Source organism: Ptychodera flava (assembly GCF_041260155.1).
Source record: "Ptychodera flava strain L36383 chromosome 3 unlocalized genomic scaffold, AS_Pfla_20210202 Scaffold_26__1_contigs__length_13983176_pilon, whole genome shotgun sequence".
In the NCBI taxonomy this organism is placed as follows: Eukaryota; Metazoa; Hemichordata; class Enteropneusta; family Ptychoderidae; genus Ptychodera; species Ptychodera flava.
The window spans coordinates 4,484,752-4,500,773 of record NW_027248280.1 but is presented as its reverse complement, the minus strand read 5'-3'; the positions used below and the strand labels follow the sequence as shown (position 1 = coordinate 4,500,773).

Below are 16,022 nucleotides of genomic sequence, written 5' to 3'. Positions count from 1 at the left end.
GCCCCTCCTTCTATTGAATATGCATCAAAGTTTGCCTGTTGTCGTGGTTGTCGATTGAGCCATGTGATTGGTGGGGTATAAATATCTTGGAATGCGGAAGTCAGTAGTCTCCAGACCCCGTCGCCCAGCCAGTGGAAAAATCACTTCATGTTCCTACCGCCAGCGGCGCACTTTGCACTAGCGAAGCGACGAGGTCTGGAAAGCGAGACAAAGGGAGGGGGGTCTTGAAATGTAATTGCCAGTACCAAAGGAAACATCTTCAGTTCCATATATTGAAGATTTTGACCACTTTGATCTTGTCACATATACCTACAAACAATTTGAATTCCTTTCATGAAAATACTAACCCATCTTGAAGACCTACGTCTTGTTGGAATGAGGTATTAAGGTTTGGTTTGATATTTCAAATCAGGGAAAATGTTTGACAGGAAGGTGATGATTTCAGTGCGGGATGATTGAACTTGTAAGGTGTTTGCTGCAATCACTGAGTCTCATGTGAACATGGCTGAATTCCTTCAGCCAGATACTGAGCTCTTGTGTGCTTCAAGAAATTGGTAGATACTGGGCTTGTGAAAAGTCAGTGCATATGTCATTATGCACCGACAAGTTTCACTTTGGGACCACCTGAAGTATTCTGAGCCCAGCTTTAAAAGTTATAGTACCTGCTTGATGATGTCTTTCATAATCAATATGTAGAAACATACTTATCAGTACAGTTGTTACGGTAGAATGCATCTATTGAGACATTCAAATTTTATAATGCCTCTCTGATGTACTGATAGTGTGGACACATTTTGAAGTTCTTGGAATGAATTAGATTTTCACAGTGATGTTTCTTTTTAATTAAATCTTTAGCTATAGCAACCACTTTGGATTTCAAATATTCATTAATTGTTTATCATTTGTTTCTGTGGTGCCAAACTTTGTATGGTGACATTTGAATTTTATTGGATTCCTTGATTTTTGAAAGAGAATGGTTGAAAGTTTCCCTGAGTAAACTTAAAGTCTTTCAGTTTCAAAACGCATACTACCTCAATCTTATCCCACTCATACTTTTTTCAGCTCTTTGTCAAACTCCCCCACGTAAAGCAAATGTTTGGTCTTTTAGTACAAATTGACTCATTGTCCACAAAAACTAAAGAAACCGTTTCAAACAACTCTTTAGCTTAGCATCTAGCAAACAGATCACAGTTGACTTCTAAGAGAATTCACCAGCTTTGACATTCCTGTTCAGCTTAATGTAAATCACAGAAAACAATAGGAAAACCAGCATGACCAGGGCAATTGAACTCAAGCTGTTGAAATATTCAGTGGTGTCTGTACTGTGTGAAAATCCAGACAGAATGTAATCAAGATTCTGTCTGGCTGTTTTGACCTGAATGGTTCCTGAAGTCAACATTGGATCAACAAAGGTGATGGCCTTGTGTACAAACTACTTACAACTCCCAAAATAGACCTGGCAAATATTTGTATAGAGCGCCCTCTTTGTTTACCCGCAGGTCTGTTTTGAAATGTGCCAATTTCTGCCCCACTGAGCAGTATCTGTATACCAGTAACTCTTTATGTGCAAGCATAGAATAATAAATAATGTACAAGTCACCAAATTATCTATTCATTGTTATAACTTTCTCTACCAGTAATCTACAGCATTAGCTCATCGTTAGACCTAAAATTGCTCATCATATAATGGTAAACAACAGTGCATTCTCAAAAACTGAATATGTTGAAAATTGAAGCACACAGTTCCTTTGTAATCAAAGTTTGCAGGTATTACACCTGTTGCACTTTTTGCAAACTTGAAGTGGCTAATTTTGCCTATCACTTTCCGTAAGAAGCTAACATGTATATTCGCTTTGTTATATATCCTATCAAACGCTTAGTTATATCCTCACAAAAATGGCCGTCATCCTATGTGTAGACACAACAGGGGGATTTGCCTGACTTTAAGAAAAAGTTATGTTTACAAAAGACATTGAATCATGGGTAATCTCAAGCTGTGTGGCGTGAATACGAATGTGTGTCTGATCCTCACTGACTGTCTGACTGCATCTGTCCAAATCTGACCTTTCACCTTTCCTTCTCATAGGTGCAATGCTCTGTTTCGGGCGTTCCAACTACTTTCGCTTCAACCATCCCGCCGAGGCCAGCAAGATGAAGCGTGAGATGCCAAACAACAACAGGATATCAGTGGCTCCCATTGGCTTCATTCCAGGTAATACCTTCCCTAATATGCAAATTATGGAGAAAATCTTGGTGACTTTGGAAGTTAAAGATTCAAATAAAATGTATTACAGACCTTGTGAAAAAGTAGAATTGTTGCCATGAAATAATTAATGAGATCAGCATGCAACATCGTAGGTCACCAGAGGGTCAGGATGCAAAGGGTTAACCTGCTCATCCCTAATTCCCTGTAAACAGTCCCAAAGTCACCATAAATAACATTGAGTATGGGCCATACCATGGTGGTTAAAGGGTTGACAGACAGTGGTTATGGTGAAATCTATTTGTTGAGATGGCTGTAGTAGAGGCACTGACATTACGATGCACTTTCTAATGATGTATTCCATTATTGTAGGTATTGAACACCGACAGACTTTCGTGTACAAGGACACGATTGTAGAGGCACCGGAAGTGAAAAGCCCCATCGAAAAAAGTATCGAAGACGACTTGGAGCAGATCCTGAAGAGCGTCACTTTTAACGATGACATTGAAATGATTGCCAGCCCACCAGAGTCGCCAATGTCGCCGATTTACACCGCACCGGATGTCATCAAAGAGACCGTGATGGTCGACGATGCTGATTCCACAAATGCGACTAACGATTTCCAACCGCCTGTGAGCGCCATCAGAGCGCGATTTGAGGAACCGCCAAAGTTGCCGCAGTCGCCAACCACTTGCCTCAGTCCCAAACTTGTGCACAACGGCTTGCCAGAGTACAAGAAGCCGACGTCGCCGAGCAGGATAAAACTGGGACAGAGCAGTTTGTATGCCGGTAGGAGAAGCCCGTGCACGTCGCCTACACAACAGTATCACTCGAGAATTGAACCGTCAGAATCGGACAAATCGTCGACGAGCTCAGTAGTGACCTTATCCAGCTCGCATTCGGGTGAGCAAGATGTATTTGTGAACCAAAGTAGGTCACCCATTACGTACGACGATGCGTCACGGTTTGAAAATAGGAGAACAGTGCACGTGGACCCCGACGACTTTGACGACGAGCTTCAGAAGGAGATGTGCGTCAGACATGAACAGATGATCGCCGAGCGCAAGCGAGAGCAGCAAATGGCGACGCTGGAAAGGCAGCGTCTGGAGGAAATTCTCAACATCTGTGCCGACTACGAGCTGGAACAAAAAGAGGCTAAGTCTGACGAAACTGATACTACGAACCAAATGAACACGGAGAGTGAAGCGGCCAGTAAGCCAGCTTTGAGTGTAGAAATAACAGAGGCTGACACTGTGGATGTCTCGAGGGGTGCGTCTAAGAAGAGCAGCGCCCCACCTCCCAAACCACCGAGAGTCAGCAAAAAAGCGCACTTTGCTCTGAATGTGTCTGGGGACATTGTTTATAAACCAGCCATGAGTTTGCATGTAAGTATAAACACATTTCATCATTTCATGGTATTGGACTTTGGTATCTAAATGTATGATTTTTGAAATATGCAATTTTTGCTCAAATATGAAAAGACTCAGAAATCCAGTGGAAGGATACAAGAATAGAAAGTGTAATGGCTTATGAAAAGTGAACTCACAGACACACATCAATACTCTAGAGTGCGGCTGGCCTTGCCTGTGAACAAAACAAAAGTAGAGGCATCTACTTCAGTGTGCTTTTAATAATCTGCATCTTGAGTATTATACCGGTAGAAGACAGTTTTACTACTTTTAAAAACTTTATTGGTGATTATACATCAATATGTCATTGTTTGTTCTTTTGTTCAAAGAAAGCAATGAAAAAAAAGCCTCTACAATGTAGATCCCTTTCAGGACGGCTTTATTTGTTTCATTTTAAAAAAGTTCTTGATCATGCCCATGATACCATACTATGGATTTTTATGAGTCACAGTCAGGCTGTGATATAAAATAAAACCTGGAGAGATCAATACAAATCAAGGTGACTTGCAATTATCAGAGGAAGTCATGATTCACCCTTGATGGAAATAAAATGTACCCGAGAGATCTCTTCTGTGGCTGGCGCTGAAAGAGCGTGGCAGGAAACGTGTGTGTCAAGTCATTGATGGGTGGTCTGTGGGGAATACGGGACTGTAGGAGACCACTTTTAGCTGTGTAAGGCGACCATGGAATTGCCTACAGCGGAGCAATTAGTTGACAAAACAGCGCAGACAAAGTGATACCCTTGGGGTGAATGAGATGACAGCGGGAGATAGGATAAAAAGGAACAAATTGATAGATGACGTCAAACGCTACCAAGGTCTGGATGCAGAGTTTGCCTATAGACGTACATAGTGTTTTGAAAATTTTACAAATTTCAAATTTTTTTGACCAGTTTCCAGATTAATGCATTTGCATGACATCACATAGGCTAGCTCTGACAGGCTGTGACTTTAAGTAAATTCTGGCAACAAGAGGAGACATAAACAAGAAAGTTTGAAAATAATGTGAATAGGGATATACCGGTAGACAGTGCAAAATCCTTGAAAGTCAAATCAACTGTGTCAGCTGGAGACAAAAGGAGACCGCTATGCTGTGGGTGGAAGATTGACAGTTGCAAATTGAGGGATGGGGGAGTTATTGGCCTGAAAACAACGACAACAAACCCACAAGAGAGGGGTGGGGGAGTTGATTGACCTGATAATGATGACAACAAAGCCCATCCATTACTCCATGATGATGCATTCAGGAATGAAACCAGTCAGGTGTTTTGGTAATTTAAACACACCACTATAACAGTGTTGTTTGATACAGTATGGAAAGGTAAAATTGAAAGTCTCTCTGTATGGCAGGACTACCTGACGGCACACTACACAATGCATATTGATGATACCTTGGTGCAGGTAGACTTGAGACCAAAGTGCACACTTTACATGTTGAAACAGCAGTCAGAGGTCTCGTACCATTTCAGTAACCAACACTGCAAGACTTATGACACAACATTCTGTGACTGCCATGAAATAGGCTTTCTGTATTAACACTAATAGAAAATCATGATTGAAAACATCACAACACTCTGGCTTTAAATTGGAAATTTCTACATGTACACTGGTGCAGGTGAAGTGTGGAAGTCACAGCCTTGCTTCTGCAAAAAATTCCCTTTGCCTGCAAACATTGATGTTTAATACACCTTGGCAAAGTGCGGAATTTCCAGAGTATTGTTCCGGACAAGAAATACAAGGCACTCATTCACGTTTAGTCAGTTGTTCAACCTGAGGTAATACTCAAATGACTGCAGTCGCTTCTCTCAAACATGAAAACGCTATCGTGATTTAATTAGTTAGAATGGTAAGGTCACCACACTGTTTCAGCATCACCCTTCCACACCCATTCCAAAGTAGAAAGGTCCAGCTTGGCTGAGGAAAGCAATTTGGTTTCACCAATGTCTGTTTCTCAAAAACTGGACATAGGAAATGAATGATACAATGTTGTGGGTAACATGTCATTATTATTGGTCAATTGTTTTGTACAATGGTTGTCATCTCAATTGGTGTGGTGTGACTTTTCTGTCATTTAGTATCACAATGAAACCCTGACCCAAAATCTGATGAAGTGTGTAATTATTTTATAACTCACTGCCTGCAGTTTTGTAGCATCTATCGGTAGAAAATACAGTGATGGGCACAAACTTTGTAATATCTGGGATCATGAAGTTTTCTCAATAACAGGAAAGCTTACCTTCTCTAAATATGTAATTATTTACATACCAGCATGAGCTGCAGCAAGATTCCAGGGATTATGAACTGATACTGTGCCATTGAAAGTTTCCTGTTGATTTCCATGGAATGTACAACAGTTGAGATGATATCACATTGGTATGCTTGCTAGGGGGCAGAATATATATAATGTGTAGATAGCAAAAAATGATAATACATTCTTTGCGGCTTTTTCAGTTTATTGGTCAACATTATAACTGAGGAAGGACGATACCTTTTATGAGTTGAGGTGATAGAGATTGTGTATTGATGAATAGGTTAATGACCCTTGTCATAAATGGGTCATGACCTTTGACCTAGGCTTGTGTTCTTTTGTCCTTTGTCATGAATTGTATTGCTACTTTCATGATTGATTTTGTCACAAGTTGAACAATTTGTTGATGACAAAACAGCCATGTAGCTTGCAAGAATTTATCCATGTTGCTACTCTCTGTACCACATACCAGCTGGCTTACCATTGCTAGAATATTGAAGGAGGCCCTCTAGAGTTGACTTCATAAGCTGATGAAGACACGTCGTGCATACAATAGAACTTGATTCATTTATATTTGAATGACCTTAGATGTTCTGCAAAACCAATGACTCACTTTCTCTTGACACAGTTATGAGAAAAAAACTTCACCACAGGATTATTTCATCACTAATGGAATGAATATTGATCAGGGTTTACCTTGCCAGCTTTATGCACAGCATGTCCTTCCATCAACAGTTTAATTCCCTGAATTGATTTTGTCACTTTGATGATGCAAAGGGTGTGTACTTGCTAGGTCAGGTCACTGCTCAGGCTTGTCGGTATTCAGTGGCCTGGTCACCTGTCACTCTGTGCTTCAACGTCAAGAATTGTTATTCGCGGGAAACGACAGAAATATTATTGTATGTAAACTCCAATGCCCTTTGTTTTCCCTTTGTTTTCATGGAGTATCACTTGCTACACTGCACCACCTTTCAAATTGAGGTAAAGTCAAACCAACCATTTTCAAACATTTTCTTCTATAAATTTAAGTGATGTCGTGTGGAATGTGGAGAGACAAAATTATCACAGGTTTGCCGTTTATGATAGTATCTTGTCATGAATCACTACTGTGTTTTGTAGTGACTAGTTTGTTTATATCACTAGAAATATTTTCAATGGTATTATATCAATGAAAACTGATTGCTGCATTGTTATCATTGTAGGTTTATATATTTGATATCTTCCCTGCTTGTCTCAGTGTGAACACTCTGTCTCTTTCTGTTCTTGTTTCGATCAGGAAATCACGTGTGAAATGGAGAGACTTGAGATGAGCAGGGAGCAGTGTGTGAGACGTATGGATGCTTTGGAACTGCACAAACAGGAGTTGGATGTGGACACAGAGGAGGTACTGAGAGAGGTGAGTTAAGTCTACGTTAGCTGGACATTTTGGTGTATTTTATTCAGTAATTTTACTTTGTTTTTGAAGTACAGTTCTTTGTTCTGTTGGTATTATCCATTCAAAATGCCCAGGGTCCAGCCTGTCAGCCCTTCCTGTGTGCATTGTCCAGTCTTATTGTTGACAACTGAATTTCAGCCCACACAAAATACACTATGGAGACGGATAGAAAGATAAACTCAGTTCGCAGAATAAAAGTTGTGAAAGTACTCTCAAAAGTCAAGTACTGTCAAAAGTCATAGCTAGTGTGCTAAAATTCCTGTAAGGCTTTTCTAACAAAAATTCATCCAGCGATATCAGACTGTTGTAAAATTTAAGTGAACATGTAAAAATCTAAATAATTGGATTATGTTTTGGTGTGTAAAAGGTAATAACATCCTTGTTCTGGTGAGTTGACCAAGGTTAATGGTGTTGTATTGGTTCTGTTTAATCCATTTTAATGTTAGTTTGCAACCAGAAGGAAGTATCTTCACATAAAGTTTCTCACGTTATTTCCTCTATTCTCTGCTGTGTTGATTTTTGTTTTGGGCATATTTCCTCACCTGTTCACCCCCAGTTCTCAATAAACAGTCCAAAAGCGGCATCGATAATAACAGATTTAGGCCAAACCATGGTTGTGGTAGGGTTGAACAGCTGCCACATTTCAAAAGTCAATGCTCCGTAGTGCATTTTTTGGAATAAAATGCTGTATTACACGTAGTGAAAATCAGAGCCCTGCAGGCAGTCCTATCTTGTAGAGTATCAATTTTCCCTTGAGTCTGTAATGTCTCTGTTAGGCATTTGTAGTGAAACACTAGATCAGTGAAAACAATATAAAAGCATGGCCTGCAACAAATATACAGTACCTTTTACATATTTGGTTGCTTTCTTCTAATTTCCGTAGTTAGCAAAATAAAACACAAATTGAAAGTCCTTAGCCTCAAAAAATTGCTAATTTTACTTAATTTTACTTGCTGTAAGTCAAAGCTTTTAGCAATATTCGTTTTATATTTATTTTACTGAGTGATATGTTAATTTGTTTGGAGAATACAAAAGTCTCTGAGATCAGGTTGTGTGTACATATTAAGTGTCATGTGAATTAGATAGTGTGCAACATTTTACAAATTTGTGAATTTTTCTGTAATTTTTGGATCAAATGAACAACGCATTTTATTAGTTTCAGATTTTTATCAAAATTTCAGCAAAAATTAGAAAAAAATTGACTGGTGTCTATATTTTGTTAAAGGCTACAAAAATTGACTTTGGCGCTGAAAGGGTTAAACAGTGGGTAGTTCGACCTGCTCATGTCAAACCATTCACATTCCTAAATTACAAAATAAAGACTGAAAGAAGCAAATAACTAGAAAATGTTATTGCACATGTCATAAAAATCAGAACGCTGATGAAAGTCAATATTTACATACCAAGCTGATGTGGTTTGTACTTGTACGGTTGAAGAGCTCCAGTTGGGTGTAGACTGTAGCCAAACAGGAAATCTCCATTGTAAACATGGAGCTGTGCAGGTCCACTGCAACTGGGGGTCGCTTTGATTTCATTTCAAAACAATGACAGCCAGGATTCATGTCAACGCTCGTCCACAAAATCAAAATGCTCCTCTGCCACAGCAGTGGGGTTTTTGTAGGTCATGCTGGTTTCAAAACATCGACACAGTGGTGTTGGATAACGTGTGGGTAGTGTATATATTGCAGAACTGCTGTGATTTAGTTTGCCCCTGGTTGATGTCAGCCGGGTGAAAGGTCAGTGTAATGGATAGCTTCCTTATGCAGTCATCCGGAAAGTACCTTAGCAGACGGAATTCTGATATCTTTGATGTTGTAGGAATAGCTGCTTTAGACTTTAAGTCAAGTTATTTTAATGTAGGACAGAAATGCAGAGGGCTTTATCTGTATAACAGCTATTTACAAGGTGTCACACCGACGACTAAAATATACTATCACTGCCAATGACGAATGACTGGAGCGTGTGCACCACAAAGGGCGCCACCAAGTGGTGGAATTAATATCATCCTACAACAGCCAGCGTTCTATAATTGAGGAGGCTGCAGGGGTCCTTGGCTTTTTGAATGCACTTCCTTAACTTGTTGATGAAAGTTTTGCCCCAATGGAAAACAGGCACAGCTGTGCATAAAAGATATCACTGACTTTGCATGTTGAATCTACCGTTGGAGGTAGCTGCACGTAGAAGAACCGGCAAAAAGCAAGTATTTCTCTCTGAATTCTTTTGACCTGTACCCCGGTATTTTTCTCCATTCCTGCAGTAACTTTCTGGCTGGACCCTTTGTGTGTAGTCTGTCTCCATTGCTATGATACGTGCGATTAGCATTACACACTATAAAGGAAATGAAACAGGGTGTATCGGAATGTGGCAATCTGTCGTGTGGAACTTTCATTGCAACATGGCTGTCTTTTGTTAGTCTTATATTTTCCGTTTCAGAATGTGAAGATGTCCAGTGAGTCATTTTATGCTTTTGTTGTTGTTGAGATATATTTCAAGCACTTGAAAAAAAATACTTACCTATCTCCAAAAATATTTGTGTTCTGTGATTTATTGCTCTGCTATGGCATTTTCCTGGCAAATATTGCCTTATCACTGTCACATACTCACTGCTAGGTCAAGGGACATATATGGTTTGATTGGTTGCAGGAAATCCATGGAAAAAAACTGGTATTTTCCATTCCTCCTACCCCTCTCCCTCTGTCTCCTTCTCCTCGGCTGAGTGGACATGACTATGTGCAGATTGCATTGCTGTATTACACAATGGCTTAAATTCAAAGCGTGACGTGAGAAACATAAGAAATCACTGATTCTGTATTTCATTCACTTAACACTTTCCCTGTTAAATGTACATTAGAAACGGACAGAATCGAGGTCAAGGTGGAATAAAACAATCTAGTTCCCAGACATTTGTTTTGAAAAGTTTGGTATTTGCCACTCCATGTTGTCAAACACTAGCAAATGCAGCCTTGAGACTGGGCAGTAGCTTGTAACGTGTCACTGATTAAAATGTATGTGTATCACACCGTCAAACTTGAATGGTTCTGAGTCAGCTGCTACCAGCATCCCCAGTGATGTATGGAGTGTGTTGGTGGATGTAATTTAGGTCTGTCAGTGACGGTAATTGCCCCAGCGGGACAATCCAACTTGGCTAATTGGGGTGTTCAGTGTAACTTTACTGTCCAAATATGGGTTGGTTTTAGTGTTAAAAAACACAGATGGTTTTAATGGTGAAATTTGACTGCAACTGTGTAGGTTTGCAGAATGTCTGTCAAAGACATCACTGAGATTATAATTAGCACCAGTAGCAGGGAAGTGTGGGTCCTCAGTGAGTCAGTTCTCCATAAAGTCATACTCATTTCTTGTGCTTTAGAATAAAACAGGGTGGTACAAATTGTTTTGAGATTAAAGGAATTGTTCATGCTTTTAGAAATGTGAGATCGTTCGGTGCATACAGAGTGTAGCCTTGGAACGAGGTGAATATAGCAGTTTACTGCATTATATGCCTTGAGTTGCCATGGCACACTTAGTTTGCATTTACATGAATTTCTTTTTCTATGTAGCACGTACATGTCTATTCTCATGCATGTAGGTATTTTATAGGCAAGGTTGTTTTTACTATAAAAACGTGATATTTATCACAGTGTGATGTGTTACCCTTTCAAACTGCCATGCTTTATAGGCAAAGGGAACACTCAACATAGCAAAGAATTTGAATGAAAATGAGGATAATTCTCAGGTGTAAATTGAATGCATTTATTGTTCAGTATTTACACCCTACCAGCCATGGATCTATTGCTTCTTATACTTGAATTATATATAATGTTTACAGATGCATCCGTTCCATAAAAAATACCTGAGATGGTTAAATTTTGGCATTTCCAAAATATTCAATATAGAATAAAAATACAGAAAAAGCTCTTTTGTGTTTCAAAAGTTTAATATCCCTTTTTGGTTACGATAATAAATTCATTATCTATACAAGTTTTTAGCTCATATTTGGTTTTATATATAAATACCAAAAAGAGCTTATATGATGAGTCTAAGTGTCTGCATATTTGTGGGTATGTGCGGATGTATGTCCGTCACACACAAAGGCTCCCATACCGCCAAAGCTACTGTCTTAGTATTTGGTGTACAGGTAGATGTAGGGGTTGAGATGTGAATTTGTTCAAATGAACACATCAGTGTCAAAAATGTGCAAATGAGGTAAGAAAAAGCAAAATTCTGAAACAGGCTTGAAACAATCTTACTCCACTGACTTGAGTCATTTCCTGTCATTGTTTATGAACTGTTACATATTAACAGACCTGCTCAAACCATAGACAGTAGAGGGGAGGAAGACCGTCAGTAGAGGGGAGGAAGACCGTCTATGGTCAAACTAAGAGGGGCTAGCTGCCTTTCTACTATGCATATCATGTTGCTAAAGTTGACCTTCAGTACCTAAAGTTTCAGACCTTAATTACTTTTGTCATTCTTGTTTTTCTGGTTTAAATATTTCTTGTTGTTTTTCTGGTTGTACTGTGCAGAAATCATTGTCATAACATCAACGTAGAATTTTCCTGCACTGAACAGATAAACAACATTTAATGTTGATAATTGGTAACCCATACTGGTATATACCAATTCTGATCAAATTTGAGCGACACCGTATAATTGCGGTATTTTTATGCATTTTTCATGCGTTTCATCTGTTTGTCTACTTCCAAAATCACATTAAAATACATTGTATACAATTTGCCAATTCATGAATATAGGTTGTTATGAACCCTGTCAATGCTGTTTTGTGAAACTGAAGTTTAGTCCAGACCAGAATTAATTTGTCAACAATAACACATGTATATAGTGAATAATGTTTACAGGACTAATACTGTGTATTCATACATTCTTTAAGGAGAGAAAGAAAAAAGTACCTGTCATATGGCCAAAAAAAATAGATTAAACTTTATCAAAAGTGACAGCTTCTGTCCCTTTCACAGTGCATAGCTGAACATTCTTGTAATGCTATCGTACACCCATTGGTATCATTATCACCAATTACAGTTTGCAGTTTCAGATATTAGGATTTCAAGTTTCACAAAATAAGACTGTGGCACTAGAGTGTGCTTGGCATCACATGTACAATTGACTTTTTTGTCACTCCCAACTTGATGGCCATTGAGGGTATAAAAAAGTGTGCAAGACACAGATGTTGTCAACGTTGACTTCACTTCCCAGAATGCATTGTGGCAACTGAGAATATGTGGTTTGACCGATGACTGATTGATTCTGTATATATGTGTTTAATTTCAGATTGAGATTGAGCAAGCCCTGCTGGAGGGTGAACACAAGTCAGAAATGGATCAGTTACAGCAAGACACGGAACAGATGCAGTCTGTTTTGAAAGTCAAGAGGCAGATCAGTCAGACTGCACTGGAGGAAAGAGAAAGGGTGAGTCTATACATATATGCAACACTACTCCTATTTTGGGTCGTACCAGAATAAAAGTTGAACACACTTTAAGGTAGTATGCGCCCCAAAAGTGAAAGATTTAAACTGTTATTCAAACTTTCCTAAATGAAACTTTCAATCATTCTCTTCCCAAATAAACAATAAAAATCAGGGGTCATGGTGCAAAGTTTGGAACTAGCGAAACAAATTACCCAACATTTTGCGATATTTGAAATTCAAAATGGCGGCCATCCCTGTGTTAATTCTATTGGGGAAAAATTAAATTTTGGATTTTTGAAAAAGTAAGATTGTGAAAGTTTTTCTTTTACCAAGAGCTTGCATCAATGTAGAGTATTTTGATGCTTTCTTGAGTTTATTGCTCTGAAAAAAATTTTATGATGTCCGCACTAAGTTAAAGTTTATAGTGTTTTGAAGAAGAGCTCAGATCACAGTGTATCACACTGAACAGTGTATGCCGTTTTTTTTTGTTTTGCAATAACATAAGTTCATCTTGGTCTTCCTGTAACAAGGCTGTTGACATATATACTGGGTATCTGCTGGGCCAAATGTCAATGGTTTCATAGCAGAAGCAGTTTCAGGGTGCGACTGACAATTACAAAGCTGCAGACTGTTCATCCAGGACCATTTGAAACTTGCTTGTCATATCCTGAGAGTTTGAAAGAATTGTTGCCAGGATTGTGTTGATACAGAGACTAAAAGTGTCAGTGTTTTGTGACCTGTCAGGGCTTCATTAAATTGTCAAATGATATTTCAATCGTATCAAATTCTTGTCTTGCCAAACTGTTGCAAATAGCAAAAACATACTCATATATATATATATATATATATATATATATATATATATATATATATATATATATATATATATATATATATATATATATATATATATCTCTGAGAGATTTCCTCAGTACATGAGGGAAACAGTTCTGACCATTACTGCTTGATATTCAGGATGTTTTCAAGCCCCTGACCATGCGTTATTATAAAATGGATCTTGTCAAATATTTGCAAAATATGACCAGAGCTTAAACTTACATTCATTTAATCTAGTATGCAAATGGCATACAATACATCTGAATTTATTAAGGTCACTTTTAAATGCATGTTTACAATTATTGGATTTAAAATTTTCTCCACAACAAAAGAAGCAGCAGGAGAAAATACAAAGACTGTACTGAAGCAAGCAGACTTTGCTTTCACTATTGTACTGGCCATGTGATAATCTTGAACATAGAGCAATTATTTTGTTCAGTTCTTAAGAAGAGTGATCCACCAGACAAATGGTATTTCATCGGCTACTTCCTCCTAATAAGTCACAAATGAAGACACTACATAAATGTATTGATTTGAGTTATGGTCTAATATCATTCTCGCTCACACTGTGAGCACTGTGAGCGAAAGTGTCAGTCACTTTCTTGTTTATTTCAAGGGCAAGCTGGTGTTTGGCACACTTAATTCTAGGAAAAAAATTAGGATTGTCTGTAATTTGTTGGTATTATTGAGGAATAAAAGGCTGTACATTACCATGAACGTTTAGTAATTAGATTAGGTTAGGATAGACATATTAATGTTCTAGGCGCCACCTTGCTAAATTTTGCTTTCCTGTTTGTGTTTCATGAATGTTAAGTCGGTACTTTGCCCAGTGTTCCTTTTATAACACAGTTACTGTACAAATCCTGTATGTTAATATACATGTACAGAATGTATGCATTTATGGCACAGTATCGCACAATTGTGTACGTTGATATACATTATACATAAATTTACAGCACAGTTGTGTATGTTAATATACCTTGTATATACTTTTACCACACATAATGTTAATTTGAAGTTGATTTGACAAAGATATTTCCAAATATCTAAGAGAACTAGATAGTCGCTACTAGCTTGCAAGCTATCCCATGTCTTCTCATAGTCAACCAGTGGTATAACAATAATCAACTGTCAGTGAATGGGCTTCTATGATAGAACTTCTATTAGAAGTATTGTGTACTTCTTTATTTGTCCCGGTTTTCCTTATCTTCACATTGTCAGTGAGTGAATTTACAATGACATGTTTGCAGATTGAATGTTAAGTGTTACAGAATTTCCTCTGTCAATGGCTGTTGTAAGCTCTCTCAGCTAAACAGTGTCATGTCTCTGACCTCAACAAATGTGTCCTCAGCTACCTAGCCAAGCCATTACCAAGACCCCTATGAGTACATACATGTACGCCTGGCTGGCTGAGGCAGCTCACTGAGTTTGGATGAGCCAGCTTAAAATCAGTACAGCAGACTGCCAGACTGTAGCTAGTGAGTGAAGTGCTGTGAGAGAGTCTCTGGCTGTAGTTGATATATTTTATCAAATTGTAAATTGCCCTCTGAGGTAAAGACATAACACGCCCACAAGTATTCCACATCTGTAACTCTCTGATCTCAAAATACATGACTGTGTTACTATAAATATTTTGCATAATCAGCGTTTTTTGACTTCTATTTACAGTAATCCTTCTGGCTCATACCGGGGAAACTATGAGTCATTCAGATTCAACATTGTCACCAGGGTATAACCAGGGTATAATAAACTAAGGGATCTTGAATAAATATAATGTATGGTTTGAGTTTGAGTCAGTTGGTTTGGTTCAGAAAATTTCTGTCTAGCCAAAGCAACATGTATTTTTCTAGTGAAGTCAAAATCTGTAGGAATTACAGTTATGTACGTCAAAAACATATGACATTTTTACAGGGTTAGGAAAGATTGAAGCAAATTTTTTTAAGGGGAGAAAAGCTGTATAACCATTGAATAATGTCTTCATTCTTGTCCAAGCAATCAAGCACTTTTTTCTTCTCCCAAAAATGTTTTCAAAATAGAGAGTGTTGGTTTGCAAACACCTTACATTTTGTATTTTTGGCACAACTAGTATGTGCAATGTTATTTTTGACAAACAAAGTCCTTTTTTTGTGCAGTCCCAGAGTTTTTGTTAAGGCCAGTACCCCGGTAAATGTTACTGGGGTTCCCCAGTCATTTTAAGGTAGAACGCACCTCGGGGACAGACATTCGGACTCTCAAACTTTTACAATTCTTTTCTGATATACCACTTGTGGGGGTTCATTTTAAAGCTCTTTGTGAAAGAAAACTTTTCACCATCTTAGTTTTTCGAAATCGAAAATTTTTACTTTTCTCCATAGAGTTAACACAGGGATGGCGGCCATTTTGAATTTTAAATATCAGTAAATCTTGGGTTATTTGTTGCTCTAGTACCAAAATTTGCACGATGACCCCCAAATTTTACTCTTGATTT

The 16,022-nt window shown here is 38.3% G+C and overlaps 1 protein-coding gene across 4 annotated transcripts in view; it reads left to right on the top strand.

Annotated features, from left to right (window-relative positions):
• The window catches only part of LOC139125691 (pleckstrin homology-like domain family B member 1), an 81,850-nt gene that overhangs the window by 51,172 nt on the left and 14,656 nt on the right, over positions 1 to 16,022 (top strand). For all 4 annotated transcript variants that reach the window (XM_070691792.1, XM_070691793.1, XM_070691790.1 and 1 more), the window contains exons 5-8: positions 2,087 to 2,212; positions 2,576 to 3,588; positions 7,136 to 7,255; positions 12,581 to 12,718. In XM_070691792.1, coding sequence (XP_070547893.1) covers positions 2,087 to 2,212; positions 2,576 to 3,588; positions 7,136 to 7,255; positions 12,581 to 12,718 — 1,397 coding nt within the window. The remainder of the gene's footprint in view (positions 1 to 2,086; positions 2,213 to 2,575; positions 3,589 to 7,135; positions 7,256 to 12,580; positions 12,719 to 16,022) is intronic.